This window comes from Paramormyrops kingsleyae, chromosome 8, assembly GCF_048594095.1.
Source record: "Paramormyrops kingsleyae isolate MSU_618 chromosome 8, PKINGS_0.4, whole genome shotgun sequence".
NCBI classification, from domain to species: domain Eukaryota; kingdom Metazoa; phylum Chordata; class Actinopteri; order Osteoglossiformes; family Mormyridae; genus Paramormyrops; species Paramormyrops kingsleyae.
This window is the reverse complement of record NC_132804.1, coordinates 15,989,768-16,014,038: the sequence shown is the minus strand read 5'-3', so window position 1 is coordinate 16,014,038 and position 24,271 is coordinate 15,989,768. Positions and strand designations below refer to the sequence as shown.

Below are 24,271 nucleotides of genomic sequence, written 5' to 3'. Positions count from 1 at the left end.
TTGTTCTGATAGCATCTAATTTTATTTTAAAAATGTACTGTATTACTGAATACATAAAATGGATAAAAAGGTGTCGACACAGTTAACATTAACATGCTCTGTTGGATGATTGTAGCCTTTTCTGGTAAGTCACATTAGATAGTCTCTGTGACCTACATGCGGACAAACGTGGACTTTAATACTAACAACAGCCAAACAGACAAAAATACACAGTGACTATAGCACAATCCATATGTCCTTCTCTTTCTTTCTTTCTTTCTTTCTTTCTCTGAAAGACAGAAAACAAGCTGTTCTCTGTTCTTCATTTCCCGAAGACGCTGGGAGGTGGAGCTTGGTTGCCGCCGCTAAGGGCTGTCTCAGTGCCAGAACGAACCCCGCTGAACACCGACGGGGCCACTTTCCCCATGCGCTCTGCAGATGACCAGGCAGTGTTCAATGAGCAGCAGGCAGTGAGAGAAACAGCCAATATGATTGCTGCCAAAACTTCACTGCAATGACTTTTTGTGTAAGCTGACCCTACCAAGTGACTCAAGCTTACTGCATGTCATTAACTAATAACAACCCCCACATATATTGCAGTATTTCATCGTCTGTTCCCGCCCTACGAATGGAGCCAAGACAGACAGGCATCAAGCCCAGAATCTGACCGCTACAGCCTTTCGACCATCTTTGACTGGAAACTGAATCCCCCCGTAGGTCTCATTGTCTGTCTCACTGTGTCATTTTTATGCTACTTACGTTATGCTCAACTGTTATAGCTATTTGTACATTTACTATTATATTATGATTCCTGTTTGGTTTTGAATTTTGTTCGCTGGCTTCTTGAATTTCTAAAAATTAGCACAATCACTATTTTTGTCAATTTATCCTTTATAAATAATGACTCCCATATATTATTGTGTTTTTAGAGAAGTGCCACTAGTCTAGCACATTTAGGACTATCAAATCACAGACTCTATTGCTATGACGTAATATTCTTGCTAAGGCAACCAGAGTGGTGTTCTATGGGCCTCATTGTATCAGTGCACATATCCTCCATCATTTGGATACATTTTCATGAGAATTCCCAAGGATAAAAAATATCAAAAGCCAGCTCACCGCATTCCACCATGACCTCATAGGTCTTGCTCTTTACTTCACCCTTTAGGCCCAGCTTGCTCCTGGCTCCTTTCAGGTCCTCCTCCTTCACCGGGGGCCGCTTTTTCTTTTTCACTTCACCAGACTATGAGAAGGGAGGGAAAATCCAACAATTGTTCTGGTGGCTTGTTTCTCATCACCATCTAAACAGCTGAAGATGTTCTGACCGAACACAACAACAAGTTTAGAAAGATGTCCACTGTGTTCTTTTCCCTTGTAAGCTGCGATTCCACACCAAGAAACTGTCTCTAACCTTCCCTGATAAAGGTGATTTCCTTCTCTCTCATCATCTTTGGCATGCACAAACTTACACTCCAATGGGGGGCCTCACCTGGGACATACTGTAGTGTTTGGATTCCGCTTCACAATCCTTGGAATGAACAAAAACCAGGGGCAATTCCAACGGTGACTGGTGCTACTATAGACCTCTTGTTGTTTCAGTCCTATTTGTACCCTGCAGCTCTCTCAGTGGGTGAGTAAGTGGGCTCCCTTCTCTGTTGTCATGGTGTATTATTAGGAATGACGTGACAGATTGTACAGCTGGGTAACGAGCTCCGTAGGAACAGCTGAAAGGGGTAAAAACAGCAACCTGTCAGCCTTACTGTGTGTCCAGTGTCTTACAACTTTCATATAAGAAAAAGGAAATTGAAATTATTGTACAGAATGAAAGGGCTCCAAATACAGTTATACAGTTAGACACAAAAGGATAGGAGAGAGTTTGATATTGTGTTTCCTTATGAATGAAAGTTGGTACCAATGATTCAAAACCATTTGGTAATAATGACATTTGCTGATATGCTAAGGACGCAAAAGCTTTTACTGAATAAAATGGTTTCATTGGCTCTATGTTTCTCTACACGTAGAATCAAAAGAACAAACTGATGAATTCCATTTTGAAACAGAGAAAACACATTTGCCATATGAGATCTTGTTTCACTGTTAGAAGTGACTTTATGACATGCTGGCCAACTTAAAATAGCATATGAGACTACATCTTTACCACTTTCAAGGCTTGCCATTTTAAAAAAAATCTAATGACCCTCTGAGCTGAAGAGTCAAACTTACGAATACATTTTGATCTATTGTGTCACAGCAACAAATAATCCACCAGTCACCATTGACCACTGAAATCCTCTTGATTAATCAGACAACTTGCAAGCCAGTCCATGAGTGTGAAGTGCACACTGTTGTAATCGCTAATAATAGTCATTGAACCAAAGCACTTCATTGAGGGTCCAAAGCACTATAGTGCTTATGGACCATTATTGTTTTTCTTAGGAGTATTTATTATTATTCTGCCCTAAAACTGAATGGGCAGCTTAAACCGTAAGACCGAGGCCGACCAAACTTGGTAGGATGATGTCAATTCCTACCCACTACTCAGACCCTCCGACCCAAGTCAGTCAGTCAGTCAGTCAGATACACTTTTCGGCCAATATCTCCTGTCCTGTTAGTCCTACAATCGAAAATCTTCTTTCTACAGATGCAGGCAGATATTCCCTACAACTTTCAGAGTGAAACTATTAGGCTCCACCTACTTAGAATGTTTGCTAATTTGCATAATTTACAAATACATACTTCTGCCTTAAAGTCCTGCACTATCTGACCAAATCAGACAAATGAGGTGTCAAACCGATCAGTCCTCTGAGCTGATCAATTGTTATAAAAAAAGTCTGTCATTTCTGTATCATACGGCCATCTGCCACGCCCAAACTCCACCTAAATTTGGCCAATTTCAGTCTGACTGCTATAACTTCTCCTTGCCTTAGCCTACCTTAACCAAACTTAAAATCCTACCTCCCTGCTCCATTCTGGGGACACCATACAAAGCGGCCCGCATTTAGTCAATAGGGGGCGCTACAAATACCTACTTCCAATATCTCCTGAACTGCTTGGCCTATCCAAGTGAAATTTGGCATATGTCTACTATGGCCAAGCCTGAGGTCAGATCCATAGTATGGGAGTCATTAGTCATACAATGGTGGCCATAATTAGCCAATGAAAATCAAGCATGCATTTGACAGGCCTAGTAATCACCAATTTCAACTAAATCTGGATGATACATATGTCTACAGACCCTGACCTCACCCTGGTAAGGGCACCCCAGTCTGCCAGATGGGGGCGCTACAGTGACAACTTTTGCCTATTTCTCCAGAACTGTCAAGCCTACAGTTGACATTTATTACCAGGCCAATTCAGTGTGACATACCAAATCAAACAACATGTAGAACTTGGTTCTCCATCTTTGCGTTTTTGCATAATTTATATAGGTCTGAAAACAGGACTTTTCATTAACCTCCTAGGATTTTCTCCCAACCTACATAAGTCTGGTATCATTTAAATCAGGAGACAGTCCTTATAAATAATCCTAAACTTTCTGTAAGGTATGGCCACCAGCCACACCCAGACCATACAGGTGCCACACCCATTTCAACCAGACAGCTGTATCTCAAGTCTGCCTCAGCCAATTATCACCAAACTTGAATATATCCTGTAGGACAGTGCTGGGGAAGGGCTCTCCAAATTTTGTGCCAATCGGTCAAACGGGGGCGCTACAGCAATGTAACATGTCTGTATAAACCTGGAAAACCAGTGCATTTTACATTTTTCTCATTTCTGTTCCATCACATATTACTGCTCAAAATCACTTGTACTCCAAGTTCTCTGAATCATGCCAAATCAAGATATATGTACCGTCCAATGACAGTGCAGTCCCACATGATGTTTAAAAACTCCATAAATTACATATTCCTATAACTCCTACAATGTCCACCCCACCTAGGTCATTCTGGTAGCAGGTGAATCAAGACACTGCCCTTATGGATAATTTATAAAAATAACTTGACCTGCCTGTACAGTATGGCCACCAGCCCCACCCACCCTGCACCATTTCCATGCTTATTTCAATCAAAGACCTTAATCTCAGCCGTGCTTCAGCCAATCCTCACCAAATTTGACCCACTAATGTAGCACTGAACCCCAGACAGGTCCTCCAACTTTGGTGCCGATTGGTCAAACGGGGGCGCTGCAGCCACTGTCCAAATATGTCTAAGACCCACCTTCGGTAATGCAGCTGAAATGTCCTTATTTTTCTTTAAACATTCAAAGATTAATCACCTTTCCCTTCATTTAACTCCATATTTTTTATTCACTTTCATTTTCCTGCCATTTTCAACTTTTAGAAATGTATCAAACTTCAATGATACTTCCGGCTGTGTACACTGCAGCAATTACAATTTTTTTATAAATTAGCCAGCAGGTGGAGACAGTGCTCCATTTCAATAATGCCATTCAATACTTTCAGCCCTTCTCCTGTGTAAATGAACAGCCTAGAATAGGATACAGCATGATATTACTGCTGTTACATGCAGCACTCCCGCAACTCAGCACTTTAAGAATATGCAACACAGCCTATGTTAACACAGGCAGTATAAACAAAGCAACCCTGTAACATTTAGACTTACCAGATCAGGTATGAAGGTGCTTAAGTCTATCAACTACTCAGACCATCTGACCCAAACCATGCATTCAGTCAGGCTCAGGCACTCCACCACAGGGTTCTACATTCTGTCCTACATTTGCTGACCTGTTAGACTGACACTCAACAATCTCCATCCTCATTTCTACCTACTACTCAGACCATCTGACCCAAACCAGTCCTGTTCTGTCTGACATCTGCTGACCTGTAGTTCTTTTTTATTATTTATTTTTTATTATTTAGGAACTCAGTACCACAAAGATCAATATAGGCACAGTTAATAATACTCATGACATTTTTTTTACATAAATGTCAGTCTTTTGGAGAGTTAATCTGCCCGTCATAAAGACATATACTCCTTTATTTATCCAGTGAACCAGTGGTGTTTTTTAAGACAACATATGAAGCAGAGTTTCACCGAAAAAAAAAAAAAAAACTCAACATCCGTATCACATAAAATATCATTTTAATGTAATGCATAATTACCATTTCCATGTGAAACCAAAGAATGTGCGACCGTTCAAGAGATATCTGACAAAGTATTGTGCAAACAGCACCACCTTCAGGTTGATAAAAGGAACATCAGTGAAGCAAAGCATTTTCCGTCTCACTACTTGGCCATGGTGTCACCAGTAGCAACCCTCCCCTAGGGTCTTCATAAAGTTGCTCAGGATATGTTTGAGTGTCCTTCTCCCAGAACATCCTGCTGAAGGAAATAATAAAGACTGATCCTCAGGAACAGGGTTGGTGACCACTGCTTTAAAGTTTTGCTAATTCCAGGCACATTTCATAAAGTCTATGCATATTTCTTAATTACTATACTGTATCCATACAATTTGCAATTCAATTAATAAACAAATGACATAATAGCTCTATAACCAAATGAGAGAGATATGCCCAATGAAGTGTGCATTGAACATTTGTTGTGCACTCATGATATGTTGTGTGCACACGATACACCAGGGTTTATGCAGGAATCCTAGAGTTGAATTTACTACCTTTTTTACTACCAACAATGGGGCAGCGACCTTTTTTTTTGGGGGGGGGGGGGTAAATCTTCATACCCATCATAAATATTAGGTAAATTAATGTTTAACTGTTTTTATTAAGTATTGCCATTAAATATTATTTGTTGTTTTGTAGTGTCAAGTTGAGTTTCGTTTGTCCTTACCTTAACTCTAGCCTTTGGGTTATCCTAACCATAACCCTTAACCCCTCCTAATAAAGTCAACTTGACACTTAAAACAAACGACACTTGACAACAGCTATAAACATTAATAAAAAATTTATAAGTGTGTGATGTGAAACATACACTAAGACAGACACACATTCTCATACACACAGTAGTCATACACAAAGTAGTGAATTATTGTTAATTTGTAACAATAACTTACACTGTGGATTGAAACACTGTCCAAAGAGTCCATGGAATGGTAATGGGTGGTAACCATTAGTATTTATTGGTTGGTGCAATGTGAGATGAAAGTTTGAAAATGTCCCAAAATACATCTTAAGAGAAAAGTTTAACAACTTTACCTGTATATACAATACCTGTATTGTTCATAAGTAATTTCTTAAAATGTGGAGCAATGCCGAACCGAATCATGTATGCAGTCTTATCCTTGCCACACGCGAAACTTTTAGCTGTATCAGAGTCAGTGAACATGCTTCTGAATAGTTCCCCAATACCCTCATTAGAATTGTACGAATGATGGTTAGCTGCGGTGTTCAGGCACCAGAGAACTTCAGCTCTGAGAGCCGAGGTTGGTGACAGTAATATAGGTCTGCTGTCTGTCTGCTGTCTGTCTGCTGCAGCCGCTGTGGTGCTACTCGCACTAGTTTGCTGCTGAGGTGGTGTGATGGCAATGTTTGTGCTCGTAGCTGACCTTATGTTTGCATTTGCCCCGGTCCGTGTAGCATCACCGAACTGCTCCCCCCGCACACGAATCCGCTGATGATGACTGGCGGGATTCTCGATGAGATTTGATCTCGGTAGCGCCGTTCCAGGTTATATTTAGAGTTTTTTTTTTTTTTTTGCATATACTGCAGAATGCTTTCCGGTCATTCCCCATAACCAGCTTAAGCCAGGCTTTAAATGACGCGTTATCAAGCCAACTTTTAGAAAACCTACATTTCCCCATTTCACCGCCAAGTGGCTACTAGCTAATTTCAGAGAATAGAATAGAATAGAGTAGAATAGAATAGAATAGCCACTTTTATTGTCATTCAGAAATACTGTACACCGAAATTTCGTTGCCGGGCAGAGTGTATAAAAAAAATAGAAATAGAAATAGAATATAAGTGGAAATAACATACAGATATATTAACCACAGTATAGCAGCAAAAAAAAACAACAGTGTACATCACCGTATTGGTTTAGTGCAAGACATATAGTGCATAAAGTTCTTGGAAAAAGTGAAATGTGCATGGAAGGAGAGAGGCAGAGTGTGGGGAGGGGGTTGGGGAGGGGGCGATGAGTTAAGAGTTCAGGAGTCTAATGGCTTGAGGAATGAAACTGTTACAGAATCAGGCTGTCCTGGCTCAGAAGGACGTATTGGGAAACACCTCTCAATCATTGAATTAAGGTGTTTCATTCAGACCCATTGCAACAGGTGTATAAAATCAAACACCTAGCCATGCAGCCAGGTTTGTGAAAGAGTGACGTGACAGTTTTGGGCCCCCATAGGATGATAAAATACAAATATGCTTGCTTTAGTAGCATATTTCGTACTTTGCAAAAGTCAGTGGTTTCACCCTAAGGCCCCAAATTAGGGTTAGGGTTAGAAAAAGTATAGCATTTCCAGGCATCAAAATGTGTTTTTATGTTAGATCTGGGATCCCACAGGATAGGAAAGCAGACTTCAGTTTGTTTTAGTAGCATATTGCCTACTTTCCAACTACCTGTTGATTCACCCTAAGGCCCCAAAATAGGGTTAGCAAACTCAGGCTAGGGTTAGGATTAGAAAAACTATGGCATATCGAGACATCAACATGTGTTTTTATGACAGTACTGCCCCCCACAAGGATGAGAAAAGAAAATTCAGCATGCTTTAGTAGCATATTGACTACTTTCCAACTACCTGTTGATTCACCATAAGGCCCCAAATTAGGGTTAGCAAACTCAGGCTAGGGTTAGGGTTAGAAAAACTATGGCATATCCAGACATCAACATGTGTTTTTATGACAGTTCTGCTCCCCACACGGATGAGAAACCACAATTCAGCTTGCTTTAGTAGCATATTGCCTACTTTCCAACTACCTGTTGATTCACCATAAGGCCCAAATTAGGGTTAGCAAACTCAGGCTAGGGTTAGGGTTAGAAAAACTATGGCATATCCAGACATCAACATGTGTTTTTATGACTGTTCTGCTCCACACACGGATGAGAAACCACAATTCAGCTTGCTTTAGTAGCATATTGCCTACTTTCCAACTACCTGTTGATTCACCATAAGGCCCAAATTAGGGTTAGCAAACTCAGGCTAGGGTTATGGTTAGAAAAACTATGGCATATCCAGACATCAACATGTGTTTTTATGACAGATCTGCTCCCCACACGGATGAGAAACCACAATTCAGCTTGCTTTAGTAGCATATTGCCTGCTTTCCAACTACCTGTTGATTCACCATATGGCCTCGGGCTAGGGTTAGGGTTAGAAAAACTATGGCATATCCAGACATCAACATGTGTTTTTATGACAGTACTGCTCCCCACACGGATGAGAAAACAAAATTCAGCATGCTTTTGTAGCATATTGAGTACTTTCCAACTACCTGTTGATTCACCATAAGGCCCCAAATTAGGGTTAGCAAACTCAGGCTAGGGTTAGGGTTAGAAAAACTATGGCATATCCAGACATCAACATGTGTTTTTATGACAGTTCTGCTCCCCACACGGATGAGAAACCACAATTCAGCTTGCTTTAGTAGCATATTGAGTACTTTCCAACTACCTGTTGATTCACCATAAGGCCCCAAATTAGGGTTAGCAAACTTAGGCTAGGGTTAGGGTTAGAAAAACTATGGCATATCCAGACATCAACATGTGTTTTTATGACAGTACTGCTCCCCACACGGATGAGAAAATAAAATTCAGCATGCTTTAGTAGCATATTGAGTACTTTCCAACTACCTGTTGATTCACCCTAAGGCCCCAAACTAGGGTTAGCAAACTCAGGCTAGGGTTAGGGTTAGAAAAACTATGGCATATCCAGACATCAACATGTGTTTTTATGACAGTTCTGCTCCCCACACGGATGAGAAACCACAATTCAGCTTGCTTTAGTAGCATATTGCCTACTTTCCAACTACCTGTTGATTCACCATAAGGCCCAAATTAGGGTTAGCAAATTCAGGCTAGGGTTAGAAAAATTATGGCATATCCAGACATCAACATGTGTTTTTATGACAGTTCTGCTCCCCACACGGATGAGAAACCACAATTCAGCTTGCTTTAGTAGCATATTGCCTACTTTCCAACTACCTGTTGATTCACCATAAGGCCCCAAATTAGGGTTAGCAAACTCAGGCTAGGGTTAGAAAAACTATGGCATATCCAGACATCAACATATGTTTTTATGACAGTACTGCTCCCCACACGGATGAGAAAACAAAATTCAGCATGCTTTAGTAGCATATTGAGTACTTTCCAACTACCTGTTGATTCACCATAAGGCCCCAAATTAGGGTTAGCAAACTCAGGCTAGGGTTAGGGTAAGAAAAACTATGGCATATCCAGACATCAACATGTGTTTTTATGACAGTTCTGCTCCCCACACGGAAGAGAAACCACAATTCAGCTTGCTTTAGTAGCATATCGCCTACTTTCCAACTACCTGTTGATTCACCATAAGGCCCCAAATTAGGGTTAGCAAACTCAGGCTAGGGTTAGGGTTAGAATAACTGTGGCATATCCAGACATCAACATGTGTTTTTATGACAGTACTGCTCCCCACACGGATGAGAAAACAAAATTCAGCATGCTTTAGTAGCATATTGCCTACTTTCCAACTACCTGTCGATTCACCCTAAGGCCCCAAATTAGGGTTAGCAAACTCAGGCTAGGGATAGGGTTAGAAAAACTATGGCATATCGAGACATCAACATGTGTTTTTATGACAGTTCTGCTCCCCACACGGAAGAGAAACCACAATTCAGCTTGCTTTAGTAGCATATCGCCTACTTTCCAACTACCTGTTGATTCACCATAAGGCCCCAAATTAGGGTTAGCAAACTCAGGCTAGGGTTAGGGTTAGAAAAACTATGGCATATCCAGACATCAACATGTGTTTTTATGAGAGTACTGCTCCCCACACGGATGTGAAAACAAAATTCAGCATGCTTTAGTAGCATATTGAGTACTTTCCAACTACCTGTTGATTCACCATAAGGCCCCAAATTAGGGTTAGCAAACTCAGGCTAGGGTTAGGGTTAGAAAAACTATGGCATATCCAGACATCAACATGTGTTTTTATGACAGTTCTGCTCCGCACACGGATGAGAAACCACAATTCAGCTTGCTTTAGTAGCATATTGCCTACTTTCCAACTACCTGTTGATTCACCCTAAGGCCCCAAATTAGGGTTAGCAAACTCAGGCTAGGGTTAGGATTAGAAAAACTATGGCATATCGAGACATCAACATGTGTTTTTATGACAGTTCTGCTCCCCACACGGAAGAGAAACCACAATTCAGCATGCTTTAGTAGCATATCGCCTACTTTCCAACTACCTGTTGATTCACCATAAGGCCCCAAATTAGGGTTAGCAAACTCAGGCTAGGGTTAGGGTTAGAAAAACTATGGCATATCCAGACATCAACATGTGTTTTTATGACAGTACTGCTCCCCACACGGATGAGAAAACCAAATTCAGCATGCTTTAGTAGCATATTGAGTACTTTCCAACTATCTGTTGATTCACCCTAAGGCCCCAAATTAGGGTTAGCAAACTCAGGCTAGGGTTAGGGTTAGAAAAACTATGGCATATCCAGACATCAACATGTGTTTTTATGACAGTTCTGCTCCCCACACGGATGAGAAACCACAATTCAGCTTGCTTTAGTAGCATATTGCCTACTTTACAACTACCTGTTGATTCACCATAAGGCCCCAAATTAGGGTTAGCAAACTCAGGCTAGGGTTAGGGTTAGAAAAACTATGGCATATCCAGACATCAACATGTGTTTTTATGACAGTACTGCTCCCCACACGGATGAGAAAACCAAATTCAGCATGCTTTAGTAGCATATTGAGTACTTTCCAACTATCTGTTGATTCACCCTAAGGCCCCAAATTAGGGTTAGCAAACTCAGGCTAGGGTTAGGATTAGAAAAACTATGGCATATCGAGACATCAGCATGTGTTTTTATGACAGTACTGCTCCCCACAAGGATGAGAAAACAAAATTCAGCATGCTTTAGTAGCATATTGACTACTTTCCAACTACCTGTTGATTCACCATAAGGCCCCAAATTAGGGTTAGCAAACTCAGGCTAGGGTTAGGGTTAGAAAAACTATGGCATATCCAGACATCAACATGTGTTTTTATGACAGTTCTGCTCCCCACACGGATGAGAAACCACAATTCAGCTTGCTTTAGTAGCATATTGCCTACTTTCCAACTACCTGTTGATTCACCATAAGGCCCAAATTAGGGTTAGCAAACTCAGGCTAGGGTTAGGGTTAGAAAAACTATGGCATATCCAGACATCAACATGTGTTTTTATGACAGTTCTGCTCCCCACACGGATGAGAAACCACAATTCAGCTTGCTTTAGTAGCATATTGCCTACTTTCCAACTACCTGTTGATTCACCATAAGGCCCCAAATTAGGGTTAGCAAACTCAGGCTAGGGTTAGGATTAGAAAAACTATGGCATATCCAGACATCAACATGTGTTTTTATGACAGTTCTGCTCCCCACACGGAAGAGAAACCACAATTCAGCTTGCTTTAGTAGCATATCGCCTACTTTCCAACTACCTGTTGATTCACCATAAGGCCCCAAATTAGGGTTAGCAAACTCAGGCTAGGGTTAGGGTTAGAAAAACTATGGCATATCCAGACATCAACATGTTTTTTTATGACAGTACTGCTCCCCACACGGATGAGAAAACAAAATTCAGCATGCTTTAGTAGCATATTGAGTACTTTCCAACTACCTGTTGATTCACCCTAAGGCCCCAAATTAGGGTTAGCAAACTCAGGCTAGGGTTAGGGTTAGAAAAACTATGGCATATCCAGACATCAACATGTGTTTTTATGACAGTTCTGCTCCCCACACGGATGAGAAACCACAATTCAGCTTGCTTTAGTAGCATATTGCCTACTTTCCAACTACCTGTTGATTCACCATAAGGCCCAAATTAGGGTTAGCAAACTCAGGCTAGGGTTAGGGTTAGAAAAACTATGGCATATCCAGACATCAACATGTGTTTTTATGACAGTTCTGCTCCCCACACGGATGAGAAACCACAATTCAGCTTGCTTTAGTAGCATATTGAGTACTTTCCAACTACCTGTTGATTCACCATAAGGCCCCAAATTAGGGTTAGCAAACTCAGGCTAGGGTTAGGGTTAGAAAAACTATGGCATATCCAGACATCAACATGTGTTTTTATGACAGTACTGCTCCCCACACGGATGAGAAAATAAAATTCAGCATGCTTTAGTAGCATATTGAGTACTTTCCAACTACCTGTTGATTCACCCTAAGGCCCCAAACTAGGGTTAGCAAACTCAGGCTAGGGTTAGGGTTAGAAAAACTATGGCATATCCAGACATCAACATGTGTTTTTATGACAGTTCTGCTCCCCACACGGATGAGAAACCACAATTCAGCTTGCTTTAGTAGCATATTGCCTACTTTCCAACTACCTGTTGATTCACCATAAGGCCCAAATTAGGGTTAGCAAATTCAGGCTACGGTTAGGGTTAGAAAAATTATGGCATATCCAGACATCAACATGTGTTTTTATGACAGTTCTGCTCCCCACACGGATGAGAAACCACAATTCAGCTTGCTTTAGTAGCATATTGCCTACTTTCCAACTACCTGTTGATTCACCATAAGGCCCCAAATTAGGGTTAGCAAACTCAGGCTAGGGTTAGGGTTAGAAAAACTATGGCATATCCAGACATCAACATGTGTTTTTATGACAGTACTGCTCCCCACACGGATGAGAAAACAAAATTCAGCATGCTTTAGTAGCATATTGAGTACTTTCCAACTACCTGTTGATTCACCATAAGGCCCCAAATTAGGGTTAGCAAACTCAGGCTAGGGTTAGGGTAAGAAAAACTATGGCATATCCAGACATCAACATGTGTTTTTATGACAGTTCTGCTCCCCACACGGAAGAGAAACCACAATTCAGCTTGCTTTAGTAGCATATCGCCTACTTTCCAACTACCTGTTGATTCACCATAAGGCCCCAAATTAGGGTTAGCAAACTCAGGCTAGGGTTAGGGTTAGAATAACTGTGGCATATCCAGACATCAACATGTGTTTTTATGACAGTACTGCTCCCCACACGGATGAGAAAACAAAATTCAGCATGCTTTAGTAGCATATTGCCTACTTTCCAACTACCTGTCGATTCACCCTAAGGCCCCAAATTAGGGTTAGCAAACTCAGGCTAGGGATAGGGTTAGAAAAACTATGGCATATCGAGACATCAACATGTGTTTTTATGACAGTTCTGCTCCCCACACGGAAGAGAAACCACAATTCAGCTTGCTTTAGTAGCATATTGCCTACTTTACAACTACCTGTTGATTCACCATAAGGCCCCAAATTAGGGTTAGCAAACTCAGGCTAGGGTTAGGATTAGAAAAACTATGGCATATCGAGACATCAGCATGTGTTTTTATGACAGTACTGCTCCCCACAAGGATGAGAAAACAAAATTCAGCATGCTTTAGTAGCATATTGACTACTTTCCAACTACCTGTTGATTCACCATAAGGCCCCAAATTAGGGTTAGCAAACTCAGGCTAGGGTTAGGGTTAGAAAAACTATGGCATATCCAGACATCAACATGTGTTTTTATGACAGTTCTGCTCCCCACACGGATGAGAAACCACAATTCAGCTTGCTTTAGTAGCATATTGCCTACTTTCCAACTACCTGTTGATTCACCATAAGGCCCAAATTAGGGTTAGCAAACTCAGGCTAGGGTTAGGGTTAGAAAAACTATGGCATATCCAGACATCAACATGTGTTTTTATGACAGTTCTGCTCCCCACACGGATGAGAAACCACAATTCAGCTTGCTTTAGTAGCATATTGCCTACTTTCCAACTACCTGTTGATTCACCATAAGGCCCCAAATTAGGGTTAGCAAACTCAGGCTAGGGTTAGGATTAGAAAAACTATGGCATATCCAGACATCAACATGTGTTTTTATGACAGTTCTGCTCCCCACACGGAAGAGAAACCACAATTCAGCTTGCTTTAGTAGCATATCGCCTACTTTCCAACTACCTGTTGATTCACCATAAGGCCCCAAATTAGGGTTAGCAAACTCAGGCTAGGGTTAGGGTTAGAAAAACTATGGCATATCCAGACATCAACATGTTTTTTTATGACAGTACTGCTCCCCACACGGATGAGAAAACAAAATTCAGCATGCTTTAGTAGCATATTGAGTACTTTCCAACTACCTGTTGATTCACCCTAAGGCCCCAAATTAGGGTTAGCAAACTCAGGCTAGGGTTAGGGTTAGAAAAACTATGGCATATCCAGACATCAACATGTGTTTTTATGACAGTTCTGCTCCCCACACGGATGAGAAACCACAATTCAGCTTGCTTTAGTAGCATATTGCCTACTTTCCAACTACCTGTTGATTCACCATAAGGCCCAAATTAGGGTTAGCAAACTCAGGCTAGGGTTAGGGTTAGAAAAACTATGGCATATCCAGACATCAACATGTGTTTTTATGACAGTTCTGCTCCCCACACGGATGAGAAACCACAATTCAGCTTGCTTTAGTAGCATATTGAGTACTTTCCAACTACCTGTTGATTCACCATAAGGCCCCAAATTAGGGTTAGCAAACTCAGGCTAGGGTTAGGGTTAGAAAAACTATGGCATATCCAGACATCAACATGTGTTTTTATGACAGTACTGCTCCCCACACGGATGAGAAAATAAAATTCAGCATGCTTTAGTAGCATATTGAGTACTTTCCAACTACCTGTTGATTCACCCTAAGGCCCCAAACTAGGGTTAGCAAACTCAGGCTAGGGTTAGGGTTAGAAAAACTATGGCATATCCAGACATCAACATGTGTTTTTATGACAGTTCTGCTCCCCACACGGATGAGAAACCACAATTCAGCTTGCTTTAGTAGCATATTGCCTACTTTCCAACTACCTGTTGATTCACCATAAGGCCCAAATTAGGGTTAGCAAATTCAGGCTACGGTTAGGGTTAGAAAAATTATGGCATATCCAGACATCAACATGTGTTTTTATGACAGTTCTGCTCCCCACACGGATGAGAAACCACAATTCAGCTTGCTTTAGTAGCATATTGCCTACTTTCCAACTACCTGTTGATTCACCATAAGGCCCCAAATTAGGGTTAGCAAACTCAGGCTAGGGTTAGGGTTAGAAAAACTATGGCATATCCAGACATCAACATGTGTTTTTATGACAGTACTGCTCCCCACACGGATGAGAAAACAAAATTCAGCATGCTTTAGTAGCATATTGAGTACTTTCCAACTACCTGTTGATTCACCATAAGGCCCCAAATTAGGGTTAGCAAACTCAGGCTAGGGTTAGGGTAAGAAAAACTATGGCATATCCAGACATCAACATGTGTTTTTATGACAGTTCTGCTCCCCACACGGAAGAGAAACCACAATTCAGCTTGCTTTAGTAGCATATCGCCTACTTTCCAACTACCTGTTGATTCACCATAAGGCCCCAAATTAGGGTTAGCAAACTCAGGCTAGGGTTAGGGTTAGAATAACTGTGGCATATCCAGACATCAACATGTGTTTTTATGACAGTACTGCTCCCCACACGGATGAGAAAACAAAATTCAGCATGCTTTAGTAGCATATTGCCTACTTTCCAACTACCTGTCGATTCACCCTAAGGCCCCAAATTAGGGTTAGCAAACTCAGGCTAGGGATAGGGTTAGAAAAACTATGGCATATCGAGACATCAACATGTGTTTTTATGACAGTTCTGCTCCCCACACGGAAGAGAAACCACAATTCAGCTTGCTTTAGTAGCATATCGCCTACTTTCCAACTACCTGTTGATTCACCATAAGGCCCCAAATTAGGGTTAGCAAACTCAGGCTAGGGTTAGGGTTAGAAAAACTATGGCATATCCAGACATCAACATGTGTTTTTATGAGAGTACTGCTCCCCACACGGATGTGAAAACAAAATTCAGCATGCTTTAGTAGCATATTGAGTACTTTCCAACTACCTGTTGATTCACCATAAGGCCCCAAATTAGGGTTAGCAAACTCAGGCTAGGGTTAGGGTTAGAAAAACTATGGCATATCCAGACATCAACATGTGTTTTTATGACAGTTCTGCTCCGCACACGGATAAGAAACCACAATTCAGCTTGCTTTAGTAGCATATTGCCTACTTTCCAACTACCTGTTGATTCACCATAAGGCCCCAAATTAGGGTTAGCAAACTCAGGCTAGGGTTAGGATTAGAAAAACTATGGCATATCGAGACATCAGCATGTGTTTTTATGACAGTACTGCTCCCCACAAGGATGAGAAAACAAAATTCAGCATGCTTTAGTAGCATATTGACTACTTTCCAACTACCTGTTGATTCACCATAAGGCCCCAAATTAGGGTTAGCAAACTCAGGCTAGGGTTAGGGTTAGAAAAACTATGGCATATCCAGACATCAACATGTGTTTTTATGACAGTTCTGCTCCCCACACGGATGAGAAACCACAATTCAGCTTGCTTTAGTAGCATATTGCCTACTTTCCAACTACCTGTTGATTCACCATAAGGCCCAAATTAGGGTTAGCAAACTCAGGCTAGGGTTAGGGTTAGAAAAACTATGGCATATCCAGACATCAACATGTGCTTTTATGACAGTACTGCTCCCCACACGGATGAGAAACCACAATTCAGCTTGCTTTAGTAGCATATTGCCTACTTTCCAACTACCTGTTGATTCACCATAAGGCCCAAATTAGGGTTAGCAAACTCAGGCTAGGGTTAGGGTTAGAAAAACTATGGCATATCCAGACATCAACATGTGTTTTTATGACAGTTCTGCTCCCCACACGGATGAGAAACCACAATTCAGCTTGCTTTAGTAGCATATTGCCTACTTTCCAACTACCTGTTGATTCACCATAAGGCCCAAATTAGGGTTAGCAAACTCAGGCTAGGGTTAGGGTTAGAAAAACTATGGCATATCCAGACATCAACATGTGTTTTTATGACAGTTCTGCTCCCCACACGGATGAGAAACCACAATTCACCTTGCTTTAGTAGCATATTGCCTACTTTCCAACTACCTGTTGATTCACCATAAGGCCCCAAATTAGGGTTAGCAAACTCAGGCTAGGGTTAGGGTTAGAAAAACTATGGCATATCCAGACATCAACATGTGTTTTTATGACAGTTCTGCTCCCCACACGGATGAGAAACCACAATTCACCTTGCTTTAGTAGCATATTGCCTACTTTCCAACTACCTGTTGATTCACCATAAGGCCCAAATTAGGGTTAGCAAACTCAGGCTAGGGTTAGGGTTAGAAAAACTATGGCATATCCAGACATCAACATGTGTTTTTATGACAGTTCTGCTCCTCACACGGATGAGAAACCACAATTCAGCTTGCTTTAGTAGCATATTGCCTACTTTCCAACTACCTGTTGATTCACCATAAGGCCCAAATTAGGGTTAGCAAACTCAGGCTAGGGTTAGGGTTAGAAAAACTATGGCATATCCAGACATCAACATGTGTTTTTATGACAGTACTGCTCCCCACACGGATGAGAAAACAAAATTCATCATGCTTTAGTAGCATATTGAGTACTTTCCAACTACCTGTTGATTCACCCTAAGGCCCCAAATTAGGGTTAGCAAACTCAGGCTAGGGTTAAGGTAAGAAAAACTATGGCATATCCAGACATCAACATGTGTTTTTATGACAGTTCTGCTCCCCACACGGATGAGAAACCACAATTCAGCTTGCTTTAGTAGCATATTGCCTACTTTCCAACTACCTGTTGATTCACCATAAGGCCCAAATTATGGTTAGCAAACTCAGGCTAGGGTTAGGGTTAGAAAAACTATGGCATATCCAGACATCAACATGTGTTTTTATGACAGTTCTCCTCCCCACAAGGATGAGAAACCACAATTCAGCTTGCTTTAGTAGCATATTGCCTACTTTCCAACTACCTGTTGATTCACCATAAGGCCCAAATTAGGGTTAGCAAACTCAGGCTAGGGTTACGGTTAGAAAAACTATGGCATATCCAGACATCAACATGTGTTTTTATGACAGTTCTGCTCCCCACACGGATGAGAAACCACAATTCAGCTTGCTTTAGTAGCATATTGCCTACTTTCCAACTACCTGTTGATTCACCATAAGGCCCAAATTAGGGTTAGCAAACTCAGGCTAGGGTTAGGGTTAGAAAAACTATGGCATATCCAGACATCAACATGTGTTTTTATGACTGTTCTACTCCTCACACGGATGAGAAACCACAATTCAGCTTGCTTTAGTAGCATATTGCCTACTTTCCAACTACCTGTTGATTCACCATAAGGCCCAAATTATGGTTAGCAAACTCAGGCTAGGGTTAGGGTTAGAAAAACTATGGCATATCCAGACATCAACATGTGTTTTTATGACAGTTCTCCTCCCCACACGGATGAGAAACCACAATTCAGCTTGCTTTAGTAGCATATTGCCTACTTTCCAACTACCTGTTGATTCACCATAAGGCCCAAATTAGGGTTAGCAAACTCAGGCTAGGGTTAGGGTTAGAAAAACTATGGCATATCCAGACATCAGCATGTGTTTTTATGACAGTTCTGCTCCCCACACGGATGAGAAACCACAATTCAGCTTGCTTTAGTAGCATATTGCCTACTTTCCAACTACCTGTTGATTCACCATAAGGCCCAAATTAGGGTTAGCAAACTCAGGCTAGGGTTAGGGTTAGAAAAACTATGGCATATCCAGACATCAACATGTGTTTTTATGACAGTTCTGCTCCCCACACGGATGAGAAACCACAATTCAGCTTGCTTTAGTAGCATATTGCCTACTTTCCAACTACCTGTTGATTCACCATAAGGCCCAAATTAGGGTTAGCAAACTCAGGCTAGGGTTAGGGTTAGAAAAACTATGGCATATCCAGACATCAACATGTGTTTTTATGACAGTACTGCTCCCCACACGGATGAGAAAACAAAATTCATCATGCTTTAGTAGCATATTGAGTACTTTCCAACTACCTGTTGATTCACCCTAAGGCCCCAAATTAGGGTTAGCAAACTCAGGCTAGGGTTAAGGTAAGAAAAACTATGGCATATCCAGACATCAACATGTGTTTTTATGACAGTTCTGCTCCCCACACGGATGAGAAACCACAATTCAGCTTGCTTTAGTAGCATATTGCCTACTTTCCAACTACCTGTTGATTCACCATAAGGCCCAAATTATGGTTAGCAAACTCAGGCTAGGGTTAGGGTTAGAAAAACTATGGCATATCCAGACATCAACATGTGTTTTTATGACAGTTCTCCTCCCCACAAGGATGAGAAACCACAATTCAGCTTGCTTTAGTAGCATATTGCCTACTTTCCAACTACCTGTTGATTCACCATAAGGCCCAAATTAGGGTTAGCAAACTCAGGCTAGGGTTACGGTTAGAAAAACTATGGCATATCCAGACATCAACATGTGTTTTTATGACAGTTCTGCTCCCCACACGGATGAGAAACCACAATTCAGCTTGCTTTAGTAGCATATTGCCTACTTTCCAACTACCTGTTGATTCACCATAAGGCCCAAATTAGGGTTAGCAAACTCAGGCTAGGGTTAGGGTTAGAAAAACTATGGCATATCCAGACATCAACATGTGTTTTTATGACTGTTCTACTCCTCACACGGATGAGAAACCACAATTCAGCTTGCTTTAGTAGCATATTGCCTACTTTCCAACTACCTGTTGATTCACCATAAGGCCCAAATTATGGTTAGCAAACTCAGGCTAGGGTTAGGGTTAGAAAAACTATGGCATATCCAGACATCAACATGTGTTTTTATGACAGTTCTCCTCCCCACACGGATGAGAAACCACAATTCAGCTTGCTTTAGTAGCATATTGCCTACTTTCCAACTACCTGTTGATTCACCATAAGGCCCAAATTAGGGTTAGCAAACTCAGGCTAGGGTTAGGGTTAGAAAAACTATGGCATATCCAGACATCAGCATGTGTTTTTATGACAGTTCTGCTCCCCACACGGATGAGAAACCACAATTCAGCTTGCTTTAGTAGCATATTGCCTACTTTCCAACTACCTGTTGATTCACCATAAGGCCCAAATTAGGGTTAGCAAACTCAGGCTAGGGTTAGGGTTAGAAAAACTATGGCATATCCAGACATCAACATGTGTTTTTATGACAGTTCTGCTCCCCACACGGATGAGAAACCACAATTCAGCTTGCTTTAGTAGCATATTGCCTACTTTCCAACTACCTGTTGATTCACCATAAGGCCCAAATTAGGGTTAGCAAACTCAGGCTAGGGTTAGGGTTAGAAAAACTATGGCATATCCAGACATCAACATGTGTTTTTATGACAGTACTGCTCCCCACACGGATGAGAAAACAAAATTCAGTATGCTTTAGTAGCATATTGAGTACTTTCCAACTTCCTGTTGATTCACCATAAGGCCCCAAATTAGGGTTAGCAAACTCAGGCTAGGGTTAGGGTTAGAAAAACTATGGCATATCCAGACATCAACATGTGTTTTTATGACAGTTCTGCTCCCCACACGGATGAGAAACCACAATTCACCTTGCTTTAGTAGCATATTGCCTACTTTCCAACTACCTGTTGATTCACCATAAGGCCCAAATTAGGGTTAGCAAACTCAGGCTAGGGTTAGGGTTAGAAAAACTATGGTATATCCAGACATCAACATGTGTTTTTATGACAGTTCTGCTCCCCACACGGATGAGAAACCACAATTCAGCTTGCTTTAGTAGCATATTGCCTACTTTCCAACTACCTGTTGATTCACCATAAGGCCCCAAATTAGGGTTAGCAAACTCAGGCTAGGGTTAGGGTTAGAAAAACTATAGCATATCCAGACATCAACATGTGTTTTTATGACAGTACTGCTCCCCACACGGATGAGAAAACAAAATTCAGCATGCTTTAGTAGCATATTGAGTACTTTCCAACTACCTGTTGATTCACCCTAAGGCCACAAATTAGGGTTAGCAAACTTAGGCTAGGGTTAGGGTAAGAAAAACTATGGCATATCCAGACATCAACATGTGTTTTTATGACAGTTCTGCTCCCCACACGGATGAGAAAACAAAATTCAGCATGCTTTAGTAGCATATTGCCTACTTTCCAACTACCTGTCGATTCACCCTAAGGCCCCAAATTAGGGTTAGCAAACTCAGGCTAGGGATAGGGTTAGAAAAACTATGGCATATCGAGACATCAACATGTGTTTTTATGACAGTTCTGCTCCCCACACGGAAGAGAAACCACAATTCAGCTTGCTTTAGTAGCATATTGCCTACTTTACAACTACCTGTTGATTCACCATAAGGCCCCAAATTAGGGTTAGCAAACTCAGGCTAGGGTTAGGATTAGAAAAACTATGGCATATCGAGACATCAGCATGTGTTTTTATGACAGTACTGCTCCCCACAAGGATGAGAAAACAAAATTCAGCATGCTTTAGTAGCATATTGACTACTTTCCAACTACCTGTTGATTCACCATAAGGCCCCAAATTAGGGTTAGCAAACTCAGGCTAGGGTTAGGGTTAGAAAAACTATGGCATATCCAGACATCAACATGTGTTTTTATGACAGTTCTGCTCCCCACACGGATGAGAAACCACAATTCAGCTTGCTTTAGTAGCATATTGCCTACTTTCCAACTACCTGTTGATTCACCATAAGGCCCAAATTAGGGTTAGCAAACTCAGGCTAGGGTTAGGGTTAGAAAAACTATGGCATATCCAGACATCAACATGTGTTTTTATGACAGTTCTGCTCCCCACACGGATGAGAAACCACAATTCAGCTTGCTTTAGTAGCATATTGCCTACTTTCCAACTACCTGTTGATTCACCATAAGGCCCCAAATTAGGGTTAGCAAACTCAGGCTAGGGTTAGGATTAGAAAAACTATGGCATATCCAGACATCAACATGTGTTTTTATGACAGTTCTGCTCCCCACACGGAAGAGAAACCACAATTCAGCTTGCTTTAGTAGCATATCGCCTACTTTCCAACTACCTGTTGATTCACCATAAGGCCCCAAATTAGGGTTAGCAAACTCAGGCTAGGGTTAGGGTTAGAAAAACTATGGCATATCCAGACATCAACATGTTTTTTTATGACAGTACTGCTCCCCACACGGATGAGAAAACAAAATTCAGCATGCTTTAGTAGCATATTGAGTACTTTCCAACTACCTGTTGATTCACCCTAAGGCCCCAAATTAGGGTTAGCAAACTCAGGCTAGGGTTAGGGTTAGAAAAACTATGGCATATCCAGACATCAACATGTGTTTTTATGACAGTTCTGCTCCCCACACGGATGAGAAACCACAATTCAGCTTGCTTTAGTAGCATATTGCCTACTTTCCAACTACCTGTTGATTCACCATAAGGCCCAAATTAGGGTTAGCAAACTCAGGCTAGGGTTAGGGTTAGAAAAACTATGGCATATCCAGACATCAACATGTGTTTTTATGACAGTTCTGCTCCCCACACGGATGAGAAACCACAATTCAGCTTGCTTTAGTAGCATATTGAGTACTTTCCAACTACCTGTTGATTCACCATAAGGCCCCAAATTAGGGTTAGCAAACTCAGGCTAGGGTTAGGGTTAGAAAAACTATGGCATATCCAGACATCAACATGTGTTTTTATGACAGTACTGCTCCCCACACGGATGAGAAAATAAAATTCAGCATGCTTTAGTAGCATATTGAGTACTTTCCAACTACCTGTTGATTCACCCTAAGGCCCCAAACTAGGGTTAGCAAACTCAGGCTAGGGTTAGGGTTAGAAAAACTATGGCATATCCAGACATCAACATGTGTTTTTATGACAGTTCTGCTCCCCACACGGATGAGAAACCACAATTCAGCTTGCTTTAGTAGCATATTGCCTACTTTCCAACTACCTGTTGATTCACCATAAGGCCCAAATTAGGGTTAGCAAATTCAGGCTACGGTTAGGGTTAGAAAAATTATGGCATATCCAGACATCAACATGTGTTTTTATGACAGTTCTGCTCCCCACACGGATGAGAAACCACAATTCAGCTTGCTTTAGTAGCATATTGCCTACTTTCCAACTACCTGTTGATTCACCATAAGGCCCCAAATTAGGGTTAGCAAACTCAGGCTAGGGTTAGGGTTAGAAAAACTATGGCATATCCAGACATCAACATGTGTTTTTATGACAGTACTGCTCCCCACACGGATGAGAAAACAAAATTCAGCATGCTTTAGTAGCATATTGAGTACTTTCCAACTACCTGTTGATTCACCATAAGGCCCCAAATTAGGGTTAGCAAACTCAGGCTAGGGTTAGGGTAAGAAAAACTATGGCATATCCAGACATCAACATGTGTTTTTATGACAGTTCTGCTCCCCACACGGAAGAGAAACCACAATTCAGCTTGCTTTAGTAGCATATCGCCTACTTTCCAACTACCTGTTGATTCACCATAAGGCCCCAAATTAGGGTTAGCAAACTCAGGCTAGGGTTAGGGTTAGAATAACTGTGGCATATCCAGACATCAACATGTGTTTTTATGACAGTACTGCTCCCCACACGGATGAGAAAACAAAATTCAGCATGCTTTAGTAGCATATTGCCTACTTTCCAACTACCTGTCGATTCACCCTAAGGCCCCAAATTAGGGTTAGCAAACTCAGGCTAGGGATAGGGTTAGAAAAACTATGGCATATCGAGACATCAACATGTGTTTTTATGACAGTTCTGCTCCCCACACGGAAGAGAAACCACAATTCAGCTTGCTTTAGTAGCATATCGCCTACTTTCCAACTACCTGTTGATTCACCATAAGGCCCCAAATTAGGGTTAGCAAACTCAGGCTAGGGTTAGGGTTAGAAAAACTATGGCATATCCAGACATCAACATGTGTTTTTATGAGAGTACTGCTCCCCACACGGATGTGAAAACAAAATTCAGCATGCTTTAGTAGCATATTGAGTACTTTCCAACTACCTGTTGATTCACCATAAGGCCCCAAATTAGGGTTAGCAAACTCAGGCTAGGGTTAGGGTTAGAAAAACTATGGCATATCCAGACATCAACATGTGTTTTTATGACAGTTCTGCTCCGCACACGGATAAGAAACCACAATTCAGCTTGCTTTAGTAGCATATTGCCTACTTTC

General features: G+C 41.4%; 1 protein-coding gene across 1 annotated transcript; it reads right to left on the bottom strand.

The window, feature by feature from the left end:
- Nucleotides 1-1,627, bottom strand: LOC111832902 (musculoskeletal embryonic nuclear protein 1). Its single transcript, XM_023790670.2, has 3 exons — nt 1,469-1,627; nt 1,099-1,222; nt 1-411 (listed from the first exon to the last, which is right to left on the bottom strand). The coding sequence occupies exons 1-3, from the start codon at nt 1,475-1,477 to the stop codon at nt 302-304; spliced, it is 243 nt and encodes an 80-aa protein (XP_023646438.1). The 5' UTR covers nt 1,478-1,627; the 3' UTR covers nt 1-301.
- Between the last annotated feature and the right edge of the window lie 22,644 nt (nt 1,628-24,271).

Bases quoted from the DNA above. Each gene is read 5' to 3' on its own strand.
- LOC111832902 (XM_023790670.2), bottom strand. The intron at 412-1,098 runs GTGAGCTGGCTT...GGTCATCTGCAG, and splicing joins TGAGGTCATGGTGGAATGCG to AGCGCATGGGGAAAGTGGCC.